The sequence below is a fragment of the Aethina tumida genome, chromosome 1 (genome assembly GCF_024364675.1).
Source record: "Aethina tumida isolate Nest 87 chromosome 1, icAetTumi1.1, whole genome shotgun sequence".
In the NCBI taxonomy this organism is placed as follows: domain Eukaryota; kingdom Metazoa; phylum Arthropoda; class Insecta; order Coleoptera; family Nitidulidae; genus Aethina; species Aethina tumida.
In genome coordinates this window covers 9,084,459-9,111,009 of record NC_065435.1, presented here as the reverse complement: position 1 = coordinate 9,111,009, position 26,551 = coordinate 9,084,459, and the positions used below count along the sequence as shown (strand labels likewise).

At 26.5% G+C, this 26,551-nt stretch overlaps 1 protein-coding gene across 1 annotated transcript; it reads left to right on the top strand.

Annotated features, from left to right (window-relative positions):
* Positions 1-933: 933 nt before the first annotated feature.
* LOC109596341 (uncharacterized) lies at positions 934-1,978 on the top strand. The gene is made up of 2 exons (XM_049961003.1): positions 934-1,088; positions 1,296-1,978. The coding sequence occupies exons 1-2, from the start codon at positions 1,086-1,088 to the stop codon at positions 1,899-1,901; spliced, it is 609 nt and encodes a 202-aa protein (XP_049816960.1). The 5' UTR covers positions 934-1,085; the 3' UTR covers positions 1,902-1,978.
* The last annotated feature ends 24,573 nt before the right edge of the window (positions 1,979-26,551 follow it).

Below are 26,551 nucleotides of genomic sequence, written 5' to 3'. Positions count from 1 at the left end.
GGAACGATGATGATGATGATGTTTGTTATTGTTGTCTGAGTGATTGGACTTTACTGATTAATTTAATTTATTGATTGTGAGACGTACTTTTTACAAAGGTTATCTGCATACAAGTAATACTATGTTTAAGACGCAGTTTACACAGATTAATTAGGAAAATATCTTATTTTTAATTTAATTAGAATTGAATTAATCTGCGTCGGGTGTTTTTTTTATTCCAATTATTTCCTGCTGTATTTATCTGGCACAAATTGGAAATGATTATTACAAATTAATGCAAATTATTATTAATTAATTTCAAGTTTTCAATAACCAATAACAAATAAAATGTGATTGAAATGTAATTAACCACATGTGAAGCTAATATCTAAAATATTCCTATGTTTTACCATAGTACATCAAAAAGTACTAACATTAACAACAAAATGAAGATATTAGGCAATACACATTTTTATTTATTGCTGAGGTCAATGAATTATTTATGTAATAAAACAAATATTAAATGATATATTGAAAAATATTAATTTATTTCAATGTAAAAGATAAAAATATTAATAATAATTTATTAAAATATTAATTTTATGTAAATGAGTAAAGTAGGACAAAAATCTAGAAAAGTATGCTTAGAATTGTTTTTATATGAACAAATTTGTGCCACAATTTGTAACTTACACATGTATAAACATAAACAATGGACCGGTTGGCAAAAGACATACTAAAACACAAAATACCTCACCGCTTAAAACTGCACGATCATTCAGAACTACAATTAAAATTAAGACAAAAAAAATTGAACCGATCCCAAGGTTACATGTGTTAAGACAGAAACCGCATTTCTTCGTATTTGCGGTTTTACTCAACTTCTTCAGTGGTAAAATTTGACAACATCGTTTGGTTTTTCCTCTGCTCAGTAATCTACTTCTACCTTACCCGCGACCGGCTTCCTACAGCTGTTTATTTCCATATATATATTTGTGCAGCTCCGATAACTAACCATTCACCAGCACATCTTCGCACAGTAAACATCGAATCATCGGTGACAATTACTTAGTTGTTTCATTGCTCGACTTACAATTACACTCAACATGGTGAGTAAAACTGTTATTAAGGTTAATTAATATTGATTTAATTGTCATTATTTTGTGCAATTTGCTCGTCCACAATTAAATAAATATAAATGACCTTTCACACTTGAACCCTGAAGATACGTTGGTAATGTTTACGATTACTTTGTAGTCAATATTTTCCTTTTAGTAATATAGATTGGGTGTATTAATTTGATTGGTGTTTTCCAGAAATCCTTCATCGTCTTGGTCTCCCTAATCGGCATGTCGATGGCCCAAAGGCCCACCTACGCCGGACTCACCCCCAAGTTGGGCCCGGAACTGCACAGCAGATTCAGAACTCAGAACGACACGGGCGACTCGAACGTGCTGCAAAACCGATTGGGCGATGGCGGCCAAAACGCCAACCTCCCAGTCGACGCCAGGGGTGACGAGAGTCTGGTCAACAGACTCAACCAGTGGCCCAGGGAACACAGACCATTCTGGCTGCTGAACGCCGAAGCCATCGAAGCGCAAAGACGTCCAGGACAAGCCCAACAAGGTGCAATCAACCAGAACCAGAACCCGAACCAGAATCAAGGATTCGCCTTCAATCAACAACCAGTTCAGGCACAAACTCAGTCGCAGGCCGGACTCGGCTTGGCCAACAGGAACAACTTCGACAACGCCGGTGGTGATGGATTTTTCGAAGTGGTCAACGGCATCCCCGGAACCTTCGACAAGACCATCGACGGCAAACCGAACGTCAACTTCCAAAACAGATTCGGTGACGTGCCGGAGACCAGACCCATCAGGCCGGAGAATCCCAGGTCCTCGTTTTTGAGGCCCATCAACTAAATTATGACTGACTGACTGACATTTGTGTTATAAGTATTATATACTTTAATTTAATAAAGTTTCCTATTTATGTTTAATTTTATTGTACTTATTTAAACCAAAAATAATTGATTGAATAAATGTTTTGACGATTTATAAGTTGTATTTGTTTTATTTGAGCCAACTTTATGGTATCAAATGAAATTAAAAAGAATTTATTCTTTGTTATTTACATTATGTCAAGGTAAGTATTCTATACAATGATGTAGTTAATTAATCAACTTACAACAATGCAATTTACCTCAAAATTTTATGTACCATGGAGAATTTAATATAAATTATATGATAAGTAAGAAAACTATTATAATAGACTATTTAATTTTTTTTAACTTTCAAAAGTTTAAAAATAATTGTTCATATCAATAGTTTTATTAATATGTATAAATTTTTTTTCTAGTAAATTTATATTAAGCAAAATAGAACGAAATAGATTGTAGTCAAAAAAGTAGTTATTGAATTGAATAATCACTGAATCATTATAATTATGTTTTTCTATTTCTCCATTAGTCACAATAAAATGAATAATTGATTAAACTCCAAATTTACTTCGAGGAAATTATAAGTTTCCAGTGACTATTACTACAGGATAACAGTACAACAAGTATTATAAATTAATTAAATAAATTACAGTAATTTGGAAATTCTAGTGTTACAATTTTTGATTAATCATCGGGTCGGTGACTGAACACAATTATTAAATGCAGCCACCAAAGGAACATGTCATTATTAAATTAATGACTTCGCAACAAGTTTCGTATTAACGTGGCGGGGAAAACCCCGGCACAAATAAAAATTGTTTTTCAAAACACTATTACCACTAGTTAGTTACGAATATTGGTATTTTTCCGTCATAAAATTTAGATTGTGCCCCCATATTATTCAAATGAATTTAATTTTAATGCCTTGAACTAGTTTTGTAACAATGAAAAACGCAAATAAAAAAGTCGGTGGCAACTGGGTTGCCTAATACTACGATTGTGTTGGAGGCACGTGGATATCCGATGCTCGGGATATTTTTAAATTGGGCTGAAAATACGGGGGAACAACTAAAGGATTTTGATTTGATGAAAAACTAATTTATGTTTTTAATATTTAATTTCAAAATAACTTTACTTCTCTTAAAACAACTTTTATTCACTTTAACACCAGCAAATTAATTGGGCAACTTTCTTCAAGTAAATTCATGTCACAAGAAGAAAAATGAAGAGAAGATCAGCCTCAGTTTTGAATTCTTTTTCAGAATAAAATCGTTTATTATGTAAAACGTTGAATAAAGACAAAATTAAATAGTAGACATATGGAGGAATATCTGAACTGTATGGTGGATGAGGCAAAACTTACCATTTAACATTTTGAAGCTAATGTATGAACTTGAGGTGCCATGAAGAAGCAGAAAGCTTCAATTCACTAGAAATGCTCATCTTTGAGAACATTTTCTTTGAACTCATTTTTTGAGTAGTACATAGTTGCTTTAATTGTTTTGCATCTTAGTAAGTAGTTAATAAGCAGAATTACATGAGCAGTTAACCATACAAGTATCAAAATCTTGGTTTAAAATTGCTACTACTAAGTACTATTGCACCACCTTTATCAGCTTCAATTCATTGTTTTCAACGATGAGTATTACCATAAGCAGCTTATTTTTCGTTGCATATAACAATATAGTGAATAAAAGACTCATTTGCGTTGCGTGCAAGGAGAAAATTGGCAACTGTCTAATGCCTAAACTTATTTTCTTTACTAAATCTATTTGCCCAACTTTTTGGTGGAATTCATTGCATGAAACCTCTTTCTATTAGGTTATTCATACCACTTTAATGACTGACCTATTTCCAAACATGTTGCATGAGGATTTTGTACAAAATATTGTTTAATTTCTTCGTTGGAACTGGTTTCAGGACGACCTTGACGTTAAGTACTATTGCATTACCTTTATCAGCTTCAACTCATTGTCTTGAACGATGAGTATTATCATAAGCAGTTCATTTTTCGTTACATATAAGAATAGAATCAATGAGAGGCTCATTTGCGTTACATGCAAGGAGAAAATTGGCAATTGTCAAATGCCTAAACTTGTTTTCTTTACTTAATCTATTTGCTCAACTTTTTGATGGAATTCATTGCATGAAACCTCTTTCTAATGGGTGATTTATATCAGTTTAATGACTGGCCTATTTCCAAACATGTTGCATGAGGATTTTGTACAAAATATTGTTTAATTTCTTCGTTGGAACTGGTTTCAGGACGATCTTGACGTTGCCCATCTTCAGTGCATTCCTTGCCACTTCTAAACTGAAGAAGCCAAAATGGTACAACTTTTCCAAACGTTTTGAATACTTCTTCTGTTGATTTAAAATGTTTTTTGAACTTATAAAATAAATTTAACATGTTAACAACAGTGTTGACCCAAAAAAATTTCAAATAACATATACACTTGCAAACATATTAAAATTTGTTTAAATCAAGCTAGAAAAAACACATAAATTACTTTTTCTGGTACCATAGAAACAAGTTGTTGGTATAAATAGTTTGTTAAATTAAACAAACAATAAATTTAACTTTCAGTCATTAAATCAAAATTAATCAAATAAAACAATCACATTTTTAAACAAGTAAAATATTTCAGTTATATTATTTTTCATTTACACAAATATTAATAATTTTAATAAGTTATTTAATATTTTCAAACCTTTATTTTATCTAAAGTAGATTTAATAAAATAAATTATTTGAAGCACTCAACAAAATAGAGTAGAAGAAAATACATAAAAAAAATAAATAATAAAAAATATAAAAAGAAATAAAATAAAAGTCTTATTTATGTAGATAATAAATTTTATTATGTGACTGGAATAACGTTCTTGTTGTCATAAACAAAATATGTTTACAGCTTCTGTACAGATGTCTTTTTTTTATTTTAAAAAGTATCAAATAACAGTTAGAAAGTTATACTAAAAATTCTTACCATTTTTGTGCTGATGTTGATTTAAGATGATTTTAATCCTTTTGGTAAAATAAAAACATTTGTGCACGGAATGAAGGGATGAACAGTTAAATAATTATATATACACAATAGTTTCAGATTTAAATGAGGAGAACATTTTATTTGACCCATGTATTCACGCCTTATAACCCTAGACAATATTGCGTTTACTGCTTTGGTGAAAGAAAAATGTCAGATGCTCCAATTATGTCTACCAGTGTAGGTTAATATGTACTGACCAACCTCGTCTGAAAATAAATCTGGGACACAAGTGCATATAATTATAGAAATATATGTAAACTCGATTGTTTGTTAGAGAGAATCTCTGAAAGCTTCAGCTAACCGAATGTAGACCAGATGAATTGATTCGGTATTTTTATGTTGTGGGTTATTAATAAACGACGTGAAATAAAAACATTCTACATTACATATCGTCGGGCTTCATTGGTGTTTTTCATAAAATTAAGAGCACACTTCAGCTAATCTCGAGATGACTTTCATCTCGTTTAGCTTGTTTAATCGCCGTTTCATTTTTTAATAGTGAACGATGCTGGGTTGAATATTATGGCCAGCATCTGATGGTGCTAAATTTAAAGGACGACTTCTAATTAAAACAACAAAAATAATATTACGTCGGTCAACAAGACTAAATATAAGCTAAGTAAAAATATGCCTTATGGTACAAAAATAGTAAATAGTAATAAACAGTCTAGACACTCCAGCTAAATAAAAACTGCCAATGTTTACTCTCCACATGGTAGATGGTTAACCCAGTAAACCTCCAGTAAGAACTTTTCGATTTATCTCCAGTATTTTGAACCTGAAACATCCAGAAAATATTTTAAAAATCGGCGATATGAGAACTGTTTTTAAGTATACGTGTTGAAAAATATGTTCCAATTATATTGCCAAGTTTTCGGTCAGTAACGCCAAAGTTTCATGATTCACTAAAAAAACCTGCAGACCAAGTTAAAAATATTAATATACTCGGATACTTTTCGTTTAATTAATATTATGTAACCCCGTTATTTTAGATGTGGTTCCCCGTTTTGCCAATTTAGAGTGGTCCGATGGTCGGTCAGGAGCTAAATTGTAAATATTTTGCGCGTCGTACACTATTTTAATGAACGTCGTGACGCAGGAACAATAAAGTGGCCAATCAATGAAGTGCAAAATGCACGATAGTTGTAAAATATTTCATAACCGGATCCGGTTTTATTTTGGGTAATATTTTATGTACCGTTTTTATTGTTATTTTATTCGTGGTATGTGGCGGCAATAACATATTTCAGTATTTTGATCATTGTGCTTTGAAATTAGTTATAGGAACCACTCAAAACAATTTTATTACGTTCGAGCTGTAACAACGATTATTTTTTACATTTGTGCTAAGAAAAATAAAAATTATTTTTAAATTTTTATGTATTTTTATATATAAAATGTTCATAACTTTATAGTTAGTTATGTAGATAAAAAATAAAAAAAAATAAATAAATATTCGATTAAAATTAACCAAATTTTATCTTATTTGTCACATCAAATAAGTTTACAACGATTTTATTATTTTATTATTTTTTAAATTTGTGTTTAGTGATAGAAAAATTCTAAATATTTTATATTATTTTTTATATCTTAAGATTATTTGATAACTTTTTTGTTTCAGTTTTACGAATTAATATAAAAGTATTTAAAACTTGTAATCTCACAAATTTTTCAGTTATGTGAGAAATAATCATTAAAATTAGTCAAAATATTTTTATCTTATTCGAGTTACATCAAATAAGTTTTCAAGGATAATTTTTTAAATATGTGCTTTGTAATATAAAAATTTTTAACATTTAACATTATTTTCTATATTTTTACATGACTTGATCATTTTTTTGTTTCAACTGTATATATAAAATATTAAGAACTGTGAAATCTGATAAATTTTTCAATTTATATGAGAAATAAACATTAGTCAAAATAGTTTTATCCCATATTAGTCACATCAAATAAGTTTTCAAAGATAATTTTTTAAATATTTGCTTTGTAATACAAAAATTTTAAATATTTAATATTATTTTGTACATTTTTAAATTAATTGATCATTTTTTGTTTCAATTTTATGTATTAATATACATAAAATATTTAAAACTGTGTAATCTAACAAATATTCACTTTATGTGAGAAATAATCATTAAAATTAGTTAAAACAGTTTTATCTTACTCGAGTCGCATCAAATAAATTTTCAAGGATAATTTTTTAAATATATACTTTGTAATACAAAAATATTAAGTATTTAATATTATTTTTTATATTTGTAAATTAATTGATCAATTTTTTCCTTTAATTTAATATATTATTCTATATAAAATATTTAAAACTGTGGAATCTGATACATTTTTCAGATTATGTGAGAAATAATCATTAAAATTATTCAAAACAGTTTTATCCCATTCTAATAACATCAAATAAGTTTTCAAGGATAAATGAGTGGTTTGTAATACAAAAATTTTAAATATTTAACATTATTTTTTATATTTTTATATTAATTGATAATTTTCTTGCTTCAATTTTATGTATTATTCTATATAAAATATTTAGAACTGTATAATCTGATAAATTTTTCAGTTCATGTGAGAAATAATCAATAAATTGGTCAAAACAGTTTTATCCTATTCGAGTTTCATCAAATAAATTTTCAAGGATAATTTTTTAAATATGTGCTTTGTAATATAAAAATTTTAAACATTTAACATAATTTTTTATATTTTTATATTAATTGATAATTTTTTTGCTTTAATTTTATGTATTATTCTATATAAAATATTTAAAATATTTAGAACTGTGTAATCTGAAACATTGTTCAGTTCATGTGAGAAATAATCATTAAAATTAGTAAAAACAGTTTTATCCCATTTTAGTCACATCAAATAAGTTTTCAAGGATAATGTTTTAAATATATGGTTTGTAATACAAAAATTTTAAATAATTAACATTATTTTTTATATTTTTATATTAATTGATAATTTTTTGCTTCAATTTTATGTCTTCTTCTGTATAAAATATTTAGAACTGTTTAATCTGATAAATTTTTCAGTTCATCTGAGAAATAACCTATTTATTATATTTTTAAGTTAATTGATCTTTTTTTGTTTCAATTATATGTTTTATTCTATATAAAATATTTAAAACGGTATAATCTGATAAATTTTGTAGTTTATGTTAGAAATAATCATTAAAATTAGTCAAAACAATTTTAGTCCATTCTAGTCAAATCAAATAAGATTCCAAGGATAATTTTTTAAATATGTGCTTTGTGATACAAACGTTTTAAATATTTAATATTAGTTTTAACATTTTTAAATTAATTGATCAATTTTTCTTCAGTTTTATGTATTTAATTTTATTCTTAGTAATATAAAAATTTTGAGTATATAGTATTATTTTTAATATTTTCAATCAATTTTTTATTTAAATTTTATGTGTTACTATAAATAATATATTTATATCAGTTCTTAGATATTAGATTTTTAATTTGTGTGAGAAAAATAATAGACTGAAATTAATTTAAACAGTTTTGTCAAATAGGTTTTTAAGGATTTTTATTTCAAATAAAAGTTTTCAAGTTATATTTTAAATATTTATTACATAAAGTATATTAAATTGTGATAATTTTTTTGTTTCACTTTTTTACTTTAAATATTTTCAACTTTGTAACCAGACAAACGTTTCAGTTTATATTATGAAATTGGTTAAAATAATTTGATCTCATTCAAGTTAGAGCAAATATTTTGCCAAAGATTATTTTTAAAATTTATGTTTAGAAATACAAAAATGTAGAACATTTAGTAATATTTTTTATTTCTTTAAACTGTGTCCACTTATTTATTTTAATTTCTTGTATGATTATAATTGTAAACTAATTAATTTCTCAGTTCATGTGACAAATAATCAATTCGAATTATTTAAAACAATTTTATTTCATCCGAGTTACAGCAAGAAATATATATATTTTTTAATTTGTGCTTTGAAATACGAACAGTTTTAGTAGTTTTTCTATTTTTTTTTAAATATAGCTTTACAATCAGATAAACTTTTCAGTTTATGTGAGAAATAATCGATTGATCTTGTTTGTGGTCGGTTGAACGTATTTTTAGCCGGCCATAAAGGTGTGCCACGAGCGCCCAAAAAATTATTATTCAGCAATTTGCAAAAATCGTGATAACCGAAATAAACCTTTCAAAAATAAACAAATTATTTGTGTTTCAAAATAATGAAAATACACCGTTTCCAAGTATATGTAAGTCGATATGGAAAACCGAAACATATTTATAGAAACACACTTTACATAACGAAATATGTTAATGTTCACTTTATGTATATATAGAATATATTAGGGGATTAGATCGGAACATTTTTTTCGCGATTGGGCAATTTGTTGATTTTAAAAATGTGATATGATGAAGGCAGAAAAAATATTATTTACGAAAGCTATGTTGCCAAAGACTTTTGCAAACTTCTAACACAGTGGCCAGGTTAAATATAGTATGTGTGCTAATTTGAGGAGCGTATCGTCCCACTGAAATATCTATCTCCCGCCCCCTTACGGTGACGTTAACTTTAAATACAGGATACTAGTGACACACAGTATTTTTTATACACAAAAAATCTTCTAGCTGAACCACTCAATTCTCAATATATTCGTACAAAACAACTGGATTTATTTAAGGTGATTGTCTGGCACGTTGGCTGCGGTCACTTCTGTTATTTTTTTTTTATTATTTAATAAATCCTTCGTCCAATCTAATTTACAATTTTTAATCTGGATGTTTTAATTCGACCCAATTCCTCGATCGAAAATACCTTAAATAAAGTGGGTCACCACACAACAATAAAAAACAAACACATAATTAATTTCTATTGACAGGGAAAGTCTAAAATAGAGTTGTGTACGCATGGAAAACAAAGTGTCACTTTTAAAATACAAATAATTCAAAAGTTAGTTGTTTATCTTGTTTAATTTGTGAAACTATTTCTCAATGTTCCCGAAACTTCCAACAGATTTTTATTTTTTGACAGTGCTGAGAGCAAAATTTATGAACGTCCACACTCAAAAAAAGTGTATATATATATGTTGTATGTATGTAATTTGACACACGTCGGTGATAAAAAAATAACCGGAAAAAAAATCTAATTTATGAGCAACAATTACAACATTTTGCCTGTGACAAATGTTTGTTATCAATATATTTTGGGACAGCAGATTTAAAATAGTTGGAAATGGAACAGTTACCTGCTGGCATTTATTTATTAATACATTCTTAACCAAAAACATATTATGTAAGCCCCGTTAGCAAACACGATAAAAAATTATTAATATTTAGACCCATTATTAATTATTTTTACGTTTAATTATGCGCACACACACACATGCTTATTTATCGAGAGAAAAAAAGTCACCTTCACAGTCCAAGTGTATGAATATTTTTGAAGTAAATTAGTTGTAACGCATTTTGCACGGTCTCAAAACGATCATAACGAAAATTAATGGAACCTATAAAATATTAATTACGTCTGCTGGCATTAATTTGTGTAGAATTTATAATAATATTGGTGTTTAAGTAAACAATAATAGGTTTGTTGATGTGATGCACTTTCATCTAGATTTTATTAAACTGTTTACCGGATTGGTTGGTTTAAGTAGACATCGATTATTGCAACATCTCCATCATGTGTATGTTTTTATCTCAACGTATACTTAACGGATGATTTGCTCTTGTCAAATTAATAGTTAATAAGTGTGAATGCCAGTTGAGTCTACAGTGGTGGCCAGAGAAATTACACGTAATCAAAGTATTTATTTAAAATTTAAAAAATAATTTCTACTTAAATTAAATTTTGGACAAAATAAATGGATAATGTGACTGCTCACACAAATGGTAAACATTTAAAAAATACACATAAATCATCTAAATTTGATAGGTTTTGGTGTTTTAATCGAGGCTTTATGTCGTTCCATAAGTTTTCAATTGGATTTAGATCCGGACTTTATGCAGGCCATTCGAGAATTCGAAAAACGATTATCGTTTAATCAATTTGGAACAACTTTGCATGCTTAGGACCATTATCCTGCATTAAAATCTATGTAACTGGTAAATTATCTTTGGCAAATGATTGGTAATGGTCCTATACCATGTCCAGAAAAGGACCCCCAAACCATAACGTTTCCTTCACCATATTTCAAAGTTTTTGTGAGATATTTAGGGTCTAAACTTTTATTTGAAGGACTGACAGGACAACATTTTGATGATGTGAAGATGGTAAAGATGATGGTACAGTATTTAAGAGTGAACTTATGATTTTGATAACTATATGGCAGATTGCTCATGCAGTTCTGATTATTTAGTACTTACTAAGAGGCCAAACGATCAATGGAACTCTCTACTACTCAAAAATTGACTAAGTTCATGAAAAAAAAACACTCAAAGATGAGTTTTTGAAGTGAATAGAGGTTTTCTGCTTCTTCATGATAAGTCAAGGTCATACATCACATAGGAGACATAAAGGAAGTTTCTAAATATTAAATAGGAAGTCTGCTATTGATAGGAAGAACATAATCAAAGATGGGCTTATGTAATAAATAGTAAAGGGGTTTTGCTTCTTCATGACAACCCATTACCATATGTCACATTTTTGTTACTGTCCAATTTTCACTTAAAAAATGATTTAGTTCTGAAAAGAAGATCAAAACTGAGGTTAACCTCTTCTTCAATGCCAAAGACACAACTTTTTTCTTGTAGTATTAATTTGCTCGTGGCACATTGGCAAAAATTGTTTATGATTGTCATTATTTTGAAGAATAAAAGTGGAAAGGGTGAGTATTCCCAACGAAAGAATATATATTTAATAACAAAAACGAACAAAGCAGTTTCAATTTATAAAAGCTTCCAAATTTCTTTTCAGAAAAATATCTTCTTCATACCTGGTCAACATGTTTGCCAAAAAGCTTGTTTGTATCTAGTGTAACTTTCAAAAATTTAACTGACCTATTAGGAACACTACTTCTTGAATCCTGTCTTGGTACACCTTCAATTAACTGTAAGAGAATTCCTCTGAGTCATTTTCAGCTTCGTTGGTGAAGTTGCCCATGGAGTTCTACCTACCAAGAAGACAAACGATCTGTACAAATACCTATTACTCAAAAATTGATTTAATTCTTGAAAACTACTCTAAAAGATGAGTTTTTATATCGAACAGAGACTTTCTACTTCTTCATGATAACATAAAGATGGGTTTCTCTAATAAATAGAAAAGGTGTTTTGCTTTTTCCTGACAGTATCAGCAGTATCATATGTCATATTAGAGACTCAAAGGCACCTCCAAAATGTTAAACTTGAAGTACTACCTCATCCACCATGTAGTTTAATTATTTCTCCTAAATAATTTTTTTTTTGAATTTTGTTTTGTCCAATTTTTATTTACCAGACGGTTTAATTCTGAAGAGGAGGTCAAAATTGAGGTTAGGATTACACATTGGCAAAAATTGTTTATAATGGGCATTATTTTGGTGAATAAAAGTGGAAAGGGAATATTTCATAACAGAAAGAAGCAATCATAAGTAGATTCAATTTGCAACAGCTTCCAAAGCTTCTTATCAAAAAGCTTCAGATGGTTCATCTCCAATTAACTGTACGAGAATTCCTCCAAGTACATTTTCAGTTTTGTTGATAAATTTAGAAGGGTTACATCTATTTATGTCATTAATATGGAGCTCAAACAATAATAGTTAGTCACAATATGGAACCTTGCAGCACTCCAATATCAACGTACTTTTTAGTAGTAGTTCTGTCTAGATGATAATATTTCAATTTTTATAAAAGCACGTCCTGAGAATTACTGTGAAACGTCTTGCTAAAATATTTTATTTAATTTTAATTCGTGTGGGCTGATGAAAAAATCAGACACATTAGGTTAATTAAATATTTTATTATTCATAAATATTTATACTGTGTAACTTACGTTCATAACATGAAAAATAATCTATTTTAAGTAAAAAATATATTTTTTAAAAGAGAGGACAATATTTATTCACTAATTATTTATATAAATGACTAAACATTTATGTATTAGAATAATTTTTGTTTAAATAGTGCACTTTAAATTATTTATAGCGTTTGCAAGGTTCTTAAAAGGAAAAGTGTAATTATTGTGATTGTTTACCTAGCGTCCTATTTACAGGTTGATTAGTAAGGTGTTGGGTGTAGCCAAATTACTTTATATAAAATCACTGTTGGGCTAATTGCCTTGCAGTAAAAATAATACATAAATCCAGACTTTGTCATAAGTAAATCTATTTTTTAATTGTTGACTAACAACATAGTTTGGTGCCAATCATCAAAATAATATTGACAAGTGAATAATTTTTTTTTTAAAGCTTTGGAATTTACTGACGCTTTATACCACACCTATTAATAATCTGTTCTAGAAATATTAGTATAGTTGGATGTGTATAATATACAAATATTTTTTTTTAGTCATTTTGTATTTAATGAGGATAATTTTAGAACACTGATTAACTCGCGTAGGATAATTGATGACCGTTAATCCCGTTCGGTTATTTCTATGCACCCAATTACAAATTTGAAATGTTCACTTAAATTATAACTCGGCGCTTAACCGACGTTAATAATTGTATAATTATTCCATACACATGGATAAAACACACACAGTTGAATAGCAAAGAATTCTGGGCATACTTGATAGCCAATAAAATATTTGGCAAAAATCTTGTTTTTTATTAGCAGCTGTGAAGGTGTCTATTTAAAGACGGAATGTGTTGAAATTTGAAAGTACTATTATATAATAATTCGAATCGTATTATAATATATTTATTTGAAACTGATTCAATTCTTAAGACGTTAACGTCTTGCTGTATAAATTTAAAACAAGTAAACAGTCTGGATAATGTAGCCGTGAAAAAATCCAGCCTACATTGTTTCAGCCGTTCAGTTTCAGTACATTGTTGTCTACACGAATCTATTTTGGGGTTTATCCAATAATCATTTTACGGACGTGAACATAAAATTACTAATTGCCTCACTAACTCTAGACAATTGAGTATACGAATTCTTGTATATTTTGTCATCGATATATTTAAATAAATTTATGATTGGAATTGTCATAAATCGACAGGGGTCATAAATATCTTTTAATTTAATGCCAATTCAAATGTTCTACGGTTTTAGAATGTGCTGTTTATATCAATTTCACTCACAGTTTGTCTTACGTTCATTTTGCCTTGTGTTTTATCATCTAAATTGTAATCTGTATTACTCTAATTCTGTATTAATTATTAATGTATATATTATATAATACAAAAATAGATGTACCTAAAAAATTATTAATAATTTGTACAGTGTTATGTTGCTCCTCCACCAAATTTGTAAATAAGTGAAAAAATTATGAAATTATACTGAAATTATTGAATTCAATTAATCAGTGAAATTTATTTTATTAGTGGTAATTAATTTACCAAATAAAATTATGAAACTATTGAACTCAATCAATATTATATCTTTTTTGTATATATAATAATTGTTATAGATTATTATCATTATCATTCTAGTAACACCTTGTGTAGAAATTATCTATTTTATTGAAGACATAGAAAAGAAAAAGACATATGCTTGAATTTACTAAAAATAAATATAATTATGAAGTTATATTGAAAATATTTAGTTCAACAAATATTAAATCTTTCTGTATATATAAAAAATGATATGGAATATCATCTTGTACAAAAAATAATCAGTTTTAGTGAAGGCACAAAAAAGAAAAACATATGTTTTAATTTATCAAATTAAAAATAAATATAACTATTAATTGTTATATTGAAAATATTTAGTTCTATCAATATTATATCTTTATGTACATATAACAAATGATATTATGAACTATTATCATTTTCCAGTGACATTTTATACATAAAATAATCAATTTTATTGAAGGCACAATAAAAACATGTTTTAATTTGTTAAATTAAAAATAAATATAATTATGAAGTTATATTGAAAATACTGAGTTCAGTCAATATTATATTTTTCTGTATATATAACAGATGATATGGAATATTATTATTATACCAATGACATTTTGTACAAAAAATAATTCATTTTATTGAAAGCACGAAACAGAAAAACATATGTTTTAATTTACCAATTTAAAAATAAATATAATTATGAAGTTGTGTTGAAAATATTGAGTTCTATCAATATTATATCTTTATGTATATATAACAAATGATATTATGGATTTTTATCATTATTTCAGTGACAAGGCACAAAAAAAACATATATTTTAATTTGATTAATTAAAAACAAATATAATTATGAAGTTATATTGGAAATACTGAGTTCAATCAATATTATATTTTTCTGTATATATAATAAATGATATTATGGAATATTATTATTATTCCAGTGACATTTTGTACAAAAAATAATTCATTTTATTGAAAACAAGAAAAAGAAAAATATGTTTTAATTTATCAAATTAAATATAAATATAATTATAAAGTTATATTGAAAATATTGAGTTATATCAATATTTTATCTTTGTGAATACATAACAAATGATATTATGGAATATTATCATTATTCTAGTGACATTTTGTACATAAAATAATCAATTTTATTGAATGCACAAAAAACATATGTTTTAATTTGTCAAATTAAAAATAAATATAATTATGAAGTTATATTGAAAATATCGAGTTCAATTAATATTATATCTTTTGACATTTTTTACATAAAATTATCAATTTTATTGAAGACCCAAAAAACATGTTTTAATTTGTCAAATTAAAGATATACATTTTTAAATACGATAAAATTCACAAATGAAATTATAAATTTAAATGCAGTATTTAAGAGAATCAAAATAATTTTAAAATATCAGTAATAAATAAAAACATTTGATTATTTTTTAAAATTATCACTAATAATGAAAATAAACATTTTAAATTTAGTTGAGAAGTACGAAATTTTCATTAATAAATTATTAATTTCTATTTTAACACCTGAAATTGTTAACTTATATACTTAATTAAATCGACAAAATCAATAAAATGTTAATAAATCACATGACTGGATGAATGAATAAATTAAAAATTAAGTTTAAGGAGTTAATATTATTGTGCTCCTCCACCAATTTTTTAAATAATATTAATTAATATATCTATAAACAGACAATTAGTAAAAAAGAAACATACGATGCTTAAATAGATTTTTGAATACAATAAAATTAATAAAAACATTACTGAGACATTCTAGTTTAATCAAATTATAAATTTATATAAAAATTAAGTAAAATCAAATGAAATTTAAAATAATTAAGGTGTAATAATTGTAAAATAATTTTATAATATAATTAATAATTTAAATAATGAACCTTATTGTTTAATTTAATTGAAGTAACAGGAAGTAAGTTCAAAATACTATATCATAAACATAGTAATAAATAGAATTTGTAAAGTAGCTTATATAATAAAACAGAAATAAATACTAAAATTGAAGCAAGTGAATTTCTCACCAGTTCACATTTAGCTCAACCTTCGTCGTGTATATAAAGCGGTTTTGCCGCAAATTCAAACTAAATTATTAGATACAGGGCAGCCGCTTTAAGAATATCTTTCGCTCTAAATTTACAGAACCTTTGGAAATGTTAAACGAGTGGAACGACCTTGATAATTTAATGAGCACGAGTAGGTGGCAATAGAGCAGCTGTAACTTTGACACACCTAGAATTTATCCCAGAACTATTAACACGTTGCACATTTCTTTTTTTTTATTGAAGCTTAAAAAAAATGTTACAGCCGAAGTTTTTCGTTTGTTATAGTCGGTTTTCTAAACATCTGAGACACCGATTATTTATGAATGCATTAGCGTAGCTTTTCTTTTCGTTTCGGTTGTGTTTACGGTTTAAATTTGGTAAATAGAGATTTAATGGATTAAATATGCGTTAACGATCACCCGTCAATTCGAGAAGACGTTACTGCGGAGCTGAATTTCTTATAAATCTAATAATAAATTGGTTTATGTTCGCTGAAAGATAAATAATGACCCGAATCGTTTATGCTTGAACGTACACTCCAGGTAATCTAAATACACTGATTTTTGATGAAAATTTTTCGTGCATGTATTTTCTTGCGGATCTATAAATATAATTGCACAAATGTTTATAAGATACATTCTTTCGGCAACAAACAGAATACAATGAAATTCGGTATACATTAAAATCTGAAATGCGATTATTTATAGAATTTTGCTGATGTTATACGTGTTTTAAATACGGTCATAATATTTATTGATTTTTTATCTGTCTCGTACAGTTATCTATTTCTGTATCTTCTGGCCTGATTTCGAACTTTTCTTGAGTCGACTTCGTGCATGAAGCCAAATAATGTCCACCACTTATTTCAAAATATATATTTACATAAGAGAAAAAATGTTCACCTAACTGATTCATTGGTATATAAAAAATTGAAGAAAGTGTAAATCTGAAATTTTTATTGTTGCTAAGATTTGTTTTTCCAAAAATATTTTACAAATGGTGTAACTAATTTCTAATGATTGGGAAGAGTCACCTTGTACATATTTTAGGTACTGAAAAATGTAGTTTCAGTGTTTAATCAAGTGTCGAAAAGTAAAATTTATTATTTTTATTTCTCTTAAAACTTCTAATGAATCAAGTGTACCCTGTATATACTTATATAAGATTATTTTTTTTTTTTAAAAAATTTCATATGAGGAGTAACTAACTAAACTGTCTGTTTTATCAACAACAGTAATGTTAAAAAATTGATTCTTCGTGTGCAAGTTAACAAAAGAATATCCTATCAGGGGCCATTAATAATATTTCAAAATATTACACAGGAAGTTTGGCATTTTTATTTACTTTTTACTAATTTAAATATCAGTAACTGATTGGAGACTGTAAGGTCACTTCCGGCTAAACCTATTAAAATTTAGTATTTTTATTTCTCTAAGAACTTTTAAAGAATCAAGTGAATCACCCTGTATATATTTATATTAGATTATTTTTTTTAAAATATTTCATATGAGGAGTGACTAACTAAACTGTCTGTTTTATCAACAACAGTAATGTTAAAAAATTGATTCTTCATATACAAGTTAACAAAAGAATATCCTACCAGGGGCCATTAATAATATTTCAAAATATTACACAGGAAGTTTGGAATTCTTGTTCACTTTATACTAATTTAAATATCAGTAACTGATTGGAGATTGTAAGGTTACTTCCGACTGAACCTATTAAAATTTAGTATTTTTATTTCTTTCAAAACTTCTAATGAATCAAGTGAATCACTCTGTATATACTCATATTAGATAATTTTTCTTTTTTTCAAAAAATTTCATATGAGGAGTAATTAACTAAACTGTCTGTTTTATCAACAACAGTAATGTTAAAAAATTGATTCTTCGTGTACAAGTTAACAAAAGAATATCCTGTCAGGACCCATTAATAATATTCCAAAATACTACACAGGAAGTTTGGAATTCTTGTTTACTTTATACTAATTTAAATATCAGTAACTGATTGGAGATTGTAAGGTTACTTCCGGCTGAACCTATTAAAATTCAGTATTTTTATTTCTCTAAAAACTTCTAATGAATCAAATGAATCGTCCTGTATATACTCATATTAGATTATTTGTTTTCAAAAAATTTCATATGAGGAGTAACTAATTAAACTGTCTGTTTTATCAACAACAGTAATGTTAAAAAATTGATTCTTCGTGTACAAGTTAACAAAAGGATATCCTATCAGAGACCATTAATAATGTTCCTAAATATTACACAGGGAGTTTGGAACTTTTGTTTACTTTTTACTAATTTAAATATCAGTAACTGATTGGAAACTGTAAGGTCACTTTCGGCTGAACTTATTAAAATTTAGTATTTTTATTTCACTGAAACCTTCTAATGAATCAAGTGAATCACCCCGTATATACTCATATTAGATTATTTTTTTCAAAAAATTTCATATGAGAAGTAACTTACTAAACTGTCTGTTTTATCAACAACAGTAATGTTAAAAAATTGATTCTTCTTGTACAAGTTAACAAAAGAATATCCTGTCAGGAGCCATTAATAATATTCTAACATATTACACAGGGAATTTGGAATTTTGGTTTACTTTATATTAATTTAAATATCAGTAACTGATTGGAGGCTGTAAGGTCACTTCCGGCTGAACCTAGTAAAATTTCTTATTTTTATTTCTCTAAAAACTTCTAATGAATCAAGTGAATCACCCTGTATACACTCATATTAGATTTTTTTTCCAAAAAATTTCATATGAGGAGTAACTGACTAAAATGTGTTTTATCAACAACAGTAATGCTAAAAAAATAATTCTTCGTGTACAAGTTAACAAAAGAATATCCTATCAGAAGCCATTAATAATATTTCAAAATATTACACAGGACGTTTGGAATTTTTGCTTACTTTTTACTAATTTAAATATCTTTAACTGATTGGAGACTGTAAGGTCGCTTCCGGCTAAACCTATTAAAATTTAGTATTTTTATTTCTCTAAAAACTTCTAATTGGAGATTGTAAGGTTACTTCCGGCTGAACCTATTAAAATTTAGTATTTTTATTTCTTTAAGAACTTCTAATGAATCAAGTGAATCACTCTGTATATACTCATATAAGATAATTTTTTTTTTTTTCAAAAAATTTCATATGAGGAGTAATTAACTAAACTGTCTGTTTTATCAACAACAATAATGTTAAAAAATTGATTCTTCGTGTACAAGTTAACAAAAGAATATCCTGTCAGGACCTATTAATAATATTCCAAAACGTCTAATGAATCTAGTGAATCACCCTGTATATACTCATATTAGATTATTTTTTTTCAAAAAATTTCATATGAGGAGTAACTGACAAAATTGTGTTTTATCAACAACAGTAATGTTAAAAAAATAATTCTTCGTGTACAAGTTAACAAAAGAATATCTTATCAGGGGCCATTAATAATATTCCTCAATATTACACAGGGTGTTTGGAATTTTGGTTTACTTTTTACTAATTTAAATATTAGTAACTGATTGGAGGCAGTAAGCTCACTTTCGGCTGAACCTAGTAAAATTTCTTATTTTTATTTCTCTAAAAACTTCTAATGAATCAAGTGAATCACCCTGTATACACTCATATTAGATTTTTTTTCCAAAAAATTTCATATGAGGAGTAACTGACTAAACTGTGTTTTATCAACAACAGTAATGCTAAAAAAATAATTCTCCGTGTACAAGTTAACAAAAGAATATCCTATCAGAAGCCATTAATAATATTTCAAAATATTACACAGGGCGTTTGGAATTTTTGCTTACTTTTTACTAATTTAAATATCTTTAACTGATTGGAGACTGTAAGGTCACTTCCGGCTAAACCTATTAAAATTTAGTATTTTTATTTCTCTTAAAACGTCTAATGAATCAAGTGAATCACCCTGTATATACTCATATTAGATTATTTTTTTTTCAAAAAATTTCATATGAGGAGTAACTGACAAAACTGTGTTTTATCAACAACAGTAATGTTAAAAAAATAATTCTTCGTGTACAAGTTAACAAAAGATTATCTTATCAGGGGCCATTAATAATATTCCTAAATATTACACAGGGTGTTTGGAATTTTGGTTTACTTTTTACTAATTTAAATATCAGTAACTGATTGGAGGCAGTAAGCTCACTTTCGGCTGAATCTAGTAAAATTTCTTATTTTTATTTCTCTAAAAACTTCTAATGAATCAAATGAATCGTCCTGTATATACTCATATTAGATTATTTGTTTTCAAAAAATTTCATATGAGGAGTAACTAATTAAACTGTCTGTTTTATCAACAACAGTAATGTTAAAAAATTGATTCTTCGTGTACAAGTTAACAAAAGGATATCCTATCAGAGACCATTAATAATGTTCCTAAATATTACACAGGGAGTTTGGAACTTTTGTTTACTTTTTACTAATTTAAATATCAGTAACTGATTGGAAACTGTAAGGTCACTTTCGGCTGAACTTATTAAAATTTAGTATTTTTATTTCACTGAAACCTTCTAATGAATCAAGTGAATCACCCCGTATATACTCATATTAGATTATTTTTTTCAAAAAATTTCATATGAGAAGTAACTTACTAAACTGTCTGTTTTATCAACAACAGTAATGTTAAAAAATTGATTCTTCTTGTACAAGTTAACAAAAGAATATCCTGTCAGGAGCCATTAATAATATTCTAACATATTACACAGGGAATTTGGAATTTTGGTTTACTTTATATTAATTTAAATATCAGTAACTGATTGGAGGCTGTAAGGTCACTTCCGGCTGAACCTAGTAAAATTTCTTATTTTTATTTCTCTAAAAACTTCTAATGAATCAAGTGAATCACCCTGTATACACTCATATTAGATTTTTTTTCCAAAAAATTTCATATGAGGAGTAACTGACTAAAATGTGTTTTATCAACAACAGTAATGCTAAAAAAATAATTCTTCGTGTACAAGTTAACAAAAGAATATCCTATCAGAAGCCATTAATAATATTTCAAAATATTACACAGGACGTTTGGAATTTTTGCTTACTTTTTACTAATTTAAATATCTTTAACTGATTGGAGACTGTAAGGTCGCTTCCGGCTAAACCTATTAAAATTTAGTATTTTTATTTCTCTAAAAACTTCTAATTGGAGATTGTAAGGTTACTTCCGGCTGAACCTATTAAAATTTAGTATTTTTATTTCTTTAAGAACTTCTAATGAATCAAGTGAATCACTCTGTATATACTCATATAAGATAATTTTTTTTTTTTTTCAAAAAATTTCATATGAGGAGTAATTAACTAAACTGTCTGTTTTATCAACAACAATAATGTTAAAAAATTGATTCTTCGTGTACAAGTTAACAAAAGAATATCCTGTCAGGACCTATTAATAATATTCCAAAACGTCTAATGAATCAAGTGAATCACCCTGTATATACTCATATTAGATTATTTTTTTTCAAAAAATTTCATATGAGGAGTAACTGACAAAACTGTGTTTTATCAACAACAGTAATGTTAAAAAAATAATTCTTCGTGTACAAGTTAACAAAAGATTATCTTATCAGGGGCCATTAATAATATTCCTAAATATTACACAGGGTGTTTGGAATTTTGGTTTACTTTTTACTAATTTAAATATCAGTAACTGATTGGAGGCAGTAAGCTCACTTTCGACTGAATCTAGTAAAATTTCTTATTTTTATTTCTCTAAAAACTTCTAATGAATCAAATGAATCGTCCTGTATATACTCATATTAGATTATTTGTTTTCAAAAAATTTCATATGAGGAGTAACTAATTAAACTGTCTGTTTTATCAACAACAGTAATGTTAAAAAATTGATTCTTCGTGTACAAGTTAACAAAAGAATATCCTATCAGAGACCATTAATAATGTTCCTAAATATTACACAGGGAGTTTGGAACTTTTGTTTACTTTTTACTAATTTAAATATCAGTAACTGATTGGAAACTGTAAGGTCACTTTCGGCTGAACTTATTAAAATTTAGTATTTTTATTTCACTGAAACCTTCTAATGAATCAAGTGAATCACCCCGTATATACTCATATTAGATTATTTTTTTCAAAAAATTTCATATGAGAAGTAACTTACTAAACTGTCTGTTTTATCAACAACAGTAATGTTAAAAAATTGATTCTTCTTGTACAAGTTAACAAAAGAATATCCTGTCAGGAGCCATTAATAATATTCTAACATATTACACAGGGAATTTGGAATTTTGGTTTACTTTATATTAATTTAAATATCAGTAACTGATTGGAGGCTGTAAGGTCACTTCCGGCTGAACCTAGTAAAATTTCTTATTTTTATTTCTCTAAAAACTTCTAATGAATCAAGTGAATCACCCTGTATACACTCATATTAGATTTTTTTTCCAAAAAATTTCATATGAGGAGTAACTGACTAAACTGTGTTTTATCAACAACAGTAATGCTAAAAAAATAATTCTTCGTGTACAAGTTAACAAAAGAATATCCTATCAGAAGCCATTAATAATATTTCAAAATATTACACAGGACGTTTGGAATTTTTGCTTACTTTTTACTAATTTAAATATCTTTAACTGATTGGAGACTGTAAGGTCGCTTCCGGCTAAACCTATTAAAATTTAGTATTTTTATTTCTCTTAAAACGTCTAATGAATCAAGTGAATCACCCTGTATATACTCATATTAGATTATTTTTTTTCAAAAAATTTCATATGAGGAGTAACTGACAAAACTGTGTTTTATCAACAACAGTAATGTTAAAAAAATAATTCTTCGTGTACAAGTTAACAAAAGATTATCTTATCAGGGGCCATTAATAATATTCCTAAATATTACACAGAGTGTTTGGAATTTTGGTTTACTTTTTACTAATTTAAATATCAGTAACTGATTGGAGGCAGTAAGCTCACTTTCGGCTGAATCTAGTAAAATTTCTTATTTTTATTTCTCTAAAAACTTCTAATGAATCAAATGAATCACCCTGTGTATACTTATTTTAGATATTGAAGAAAGTAACTTATGTTTTCGTTACTTAACATTAGAATAACTTATCCTTAAATTTTGAGTTTTTGGAACTCATAAGAAATTTCATATGTGGAGTAACTAACTAAAATGTTTGTTTTATGAACAACTATAATGTTAAAAATTTGATTCTTGGTGTACACGTCAATTAACAGCCATTAATATTATACCAAAATATTTTTGAACCCCTTAAGCAAATTTACACAAATTATAATTTTTCATTTTTAGCTCAAAAGTTTTAAAATACAGTTAAAAAAAGCACAAAAAAGCTTTCGAATAACATGTACAGGTTAACATAAAAATGTATATGTTACATAATTTAATTAAATGACCTATGTCGAGCCTTCTAGTTGTTCAATAGCGATTATTTTAAATTTTGTATAACATTATGTGGCAAATTAAACGTTAAGGAACATTAAATTTAAGCCCACGCTATTTTGGAACGTGATTTCACCTACACATAAATTATTTTCTAAAATTCTTAATAGTGCTATATGCACAAATTGGCAAATATATCAAAAATACATTGACTGAATACTAGCGAACACCGAACAACACGTTAAATGTATCATCCTGGTTGATATTTAAAATTTGGCTTTTGCGTATGAGATTTAATTTTGCATGTTTGTTCGCTGTCATTTATTTTGGCGCTAAAATTTTTATGCAGCTGCCAGAAATCCAATATGATTATTACAAAAACAATATTATGTTTATTAGTTGTTAAAAAAATAAGGATTGGGTTACATGTTGTTTAGGTATTTTTGTAACGTCCAATTCAAACGTACCTACTTTACTACACTTTGATGTATTATTGTTTATACGAGATGGTTTCGAAATGATTTATTTTTCTTAAAACACAGTGTTGATAGTTTTCTAATAACAAATTGTGATTTTATATTAATTTATGTGAATTTATTAGTTTATAAGATATTTTACTGTTTCTTTATTTTGTTGCTAAAAATATCTATAAAGTCACATGATTAAATAAATATAAATAATATATAAAATGAATATTAAGTTAAATAATGTAATTTTTAATATTACAAACTTAATGAATCAAATAATAAACAATAAAAAAATAACTGGAAGTTTAACGGAGATGGTGAATATGTAAATATTTTCAACAGAACATTTTTAACTTACCAAAATATATTTTGATTTAGTCGTGAGTGAGAAAATAACGATTTCCTTTCTTTGTTTGGACAATAATATTTTCTACACATGTTTTTTAGTATTAAAAAATTTGTAAAAAGTTATTATAATTGTTCAATTTTAATCTAGTAACATTTCATTAAAAGAAGAAGTTACTATATTTCTATGTTAAAGAAAGAAAATATAAAATATTTAAGGTATTATGAAATTCGACACGTTTTGTTATATTTGCCACACATGGGACGATTCAGTTATAAATTGGAAGAGGTTTAATAAAAATGAGAAAAATACTTTCTTTGGATTTTCCACCCCTTTGGACAATGTCACTGTATTTATTGAAAATTTCGTGCTAGTATTTATATATTAATTTTAATACTTTTTAATCATATATAAATTTATAGGCCATATACGTGTTTTTTAACTTAATAGTTCATTAAAATAACATGTAATGTCCTATTTTGATATCAATTCTTTTGATTTCACTTATAATCACAAAATATTTTGGGATAAGGATCTAAAAGTAATGATCTTTCTTAAATTAATACTATGATGCTACAATTTACCACATATGAACTAACTGGTACGTTTACACAATGATTGAACACATAATTAGATTATTTATGAATATTTGTGACCAGACTCTATTTTGAAGGATATTTCTTAAATTATATATATATATATATATATATATATATATATATATATATATATATATACACTTAAAGGTTAAGGTACATCTTTTATTAAATATTATAAATCAATTAAAAAATAAAATAGTTCAAAAAATAAAGTCTTAGAAAGATGTCAGCATGTATTTTTAAATTTTTGGTTATTAACTGGCTTAGTAACATAAGTTATAATAATAATGTGATACATATCTTTACATTTGTAACATTTTATTTGTTAGATTATTTATGAAGATATTTGTGATCAGACTCTAATGATATTTCTTAAATTAGCACTATGGTGCTATAATTTATCACATACGAACCATTTTGTATATTTACATACACTTAAAAGTTAAGACACATCTTTTATTGAATATTATAAAGCAATTGAAAAATAAAATTTTTCAAAATTAGTGCAAATCTTAGAAAGGTGGCTGGATGTATTTTTAAATTTTTTGTTTTTATATGGTTTAGTACCATAAGTTACAATAATGATGCGATACATCTCTTTACATTTGTAACATTTTAGTTGTTAGATTATTTTTGAAGATATTTGTGATCATACACTATATTTAATGATTTTTATTAAAATAGCACTATGGTGCTACAATTTATCACTTAGGAACCACCTGGTATATTTACATACACTTAGAAGTTATGATGCATATTTCGTTACATATTATAAATCAATTAAAAAATAAAATTGTTCAAAAATAAAGAAAATCTTAGAAATTTATTCTTAAATTTTTGGGTATTAACTGGTTTAGTACCATATGTTGCAATAATGATGCAATACATCTCTTTATATTTGTAACATTTTAGTTGTTAGATTATTTATGAAGATATTTGTGATCAGGCTCTCTATTTAATGATATTTTTTAAATTAGCACTATGGTGCTACAATTTATCACGTACGTATCACCTGACATATTTATATACACTTAAAGGTTAAGATAGATCTTTTATTAAATATTATAAATCAATTAAAAAATAAAATTGTTAAAAAATAAAGAAAATCTTAGAAGGAATCAGTCAGTATGTATTTTTAAATATTTGGTTATTAACTGATTTAATACCATAAGTTACAATAATGATGCTATACTTCTCTTACATTTGTAACATTTTAGTTGTTAGATTATTTATGAAAATATTTGTAAT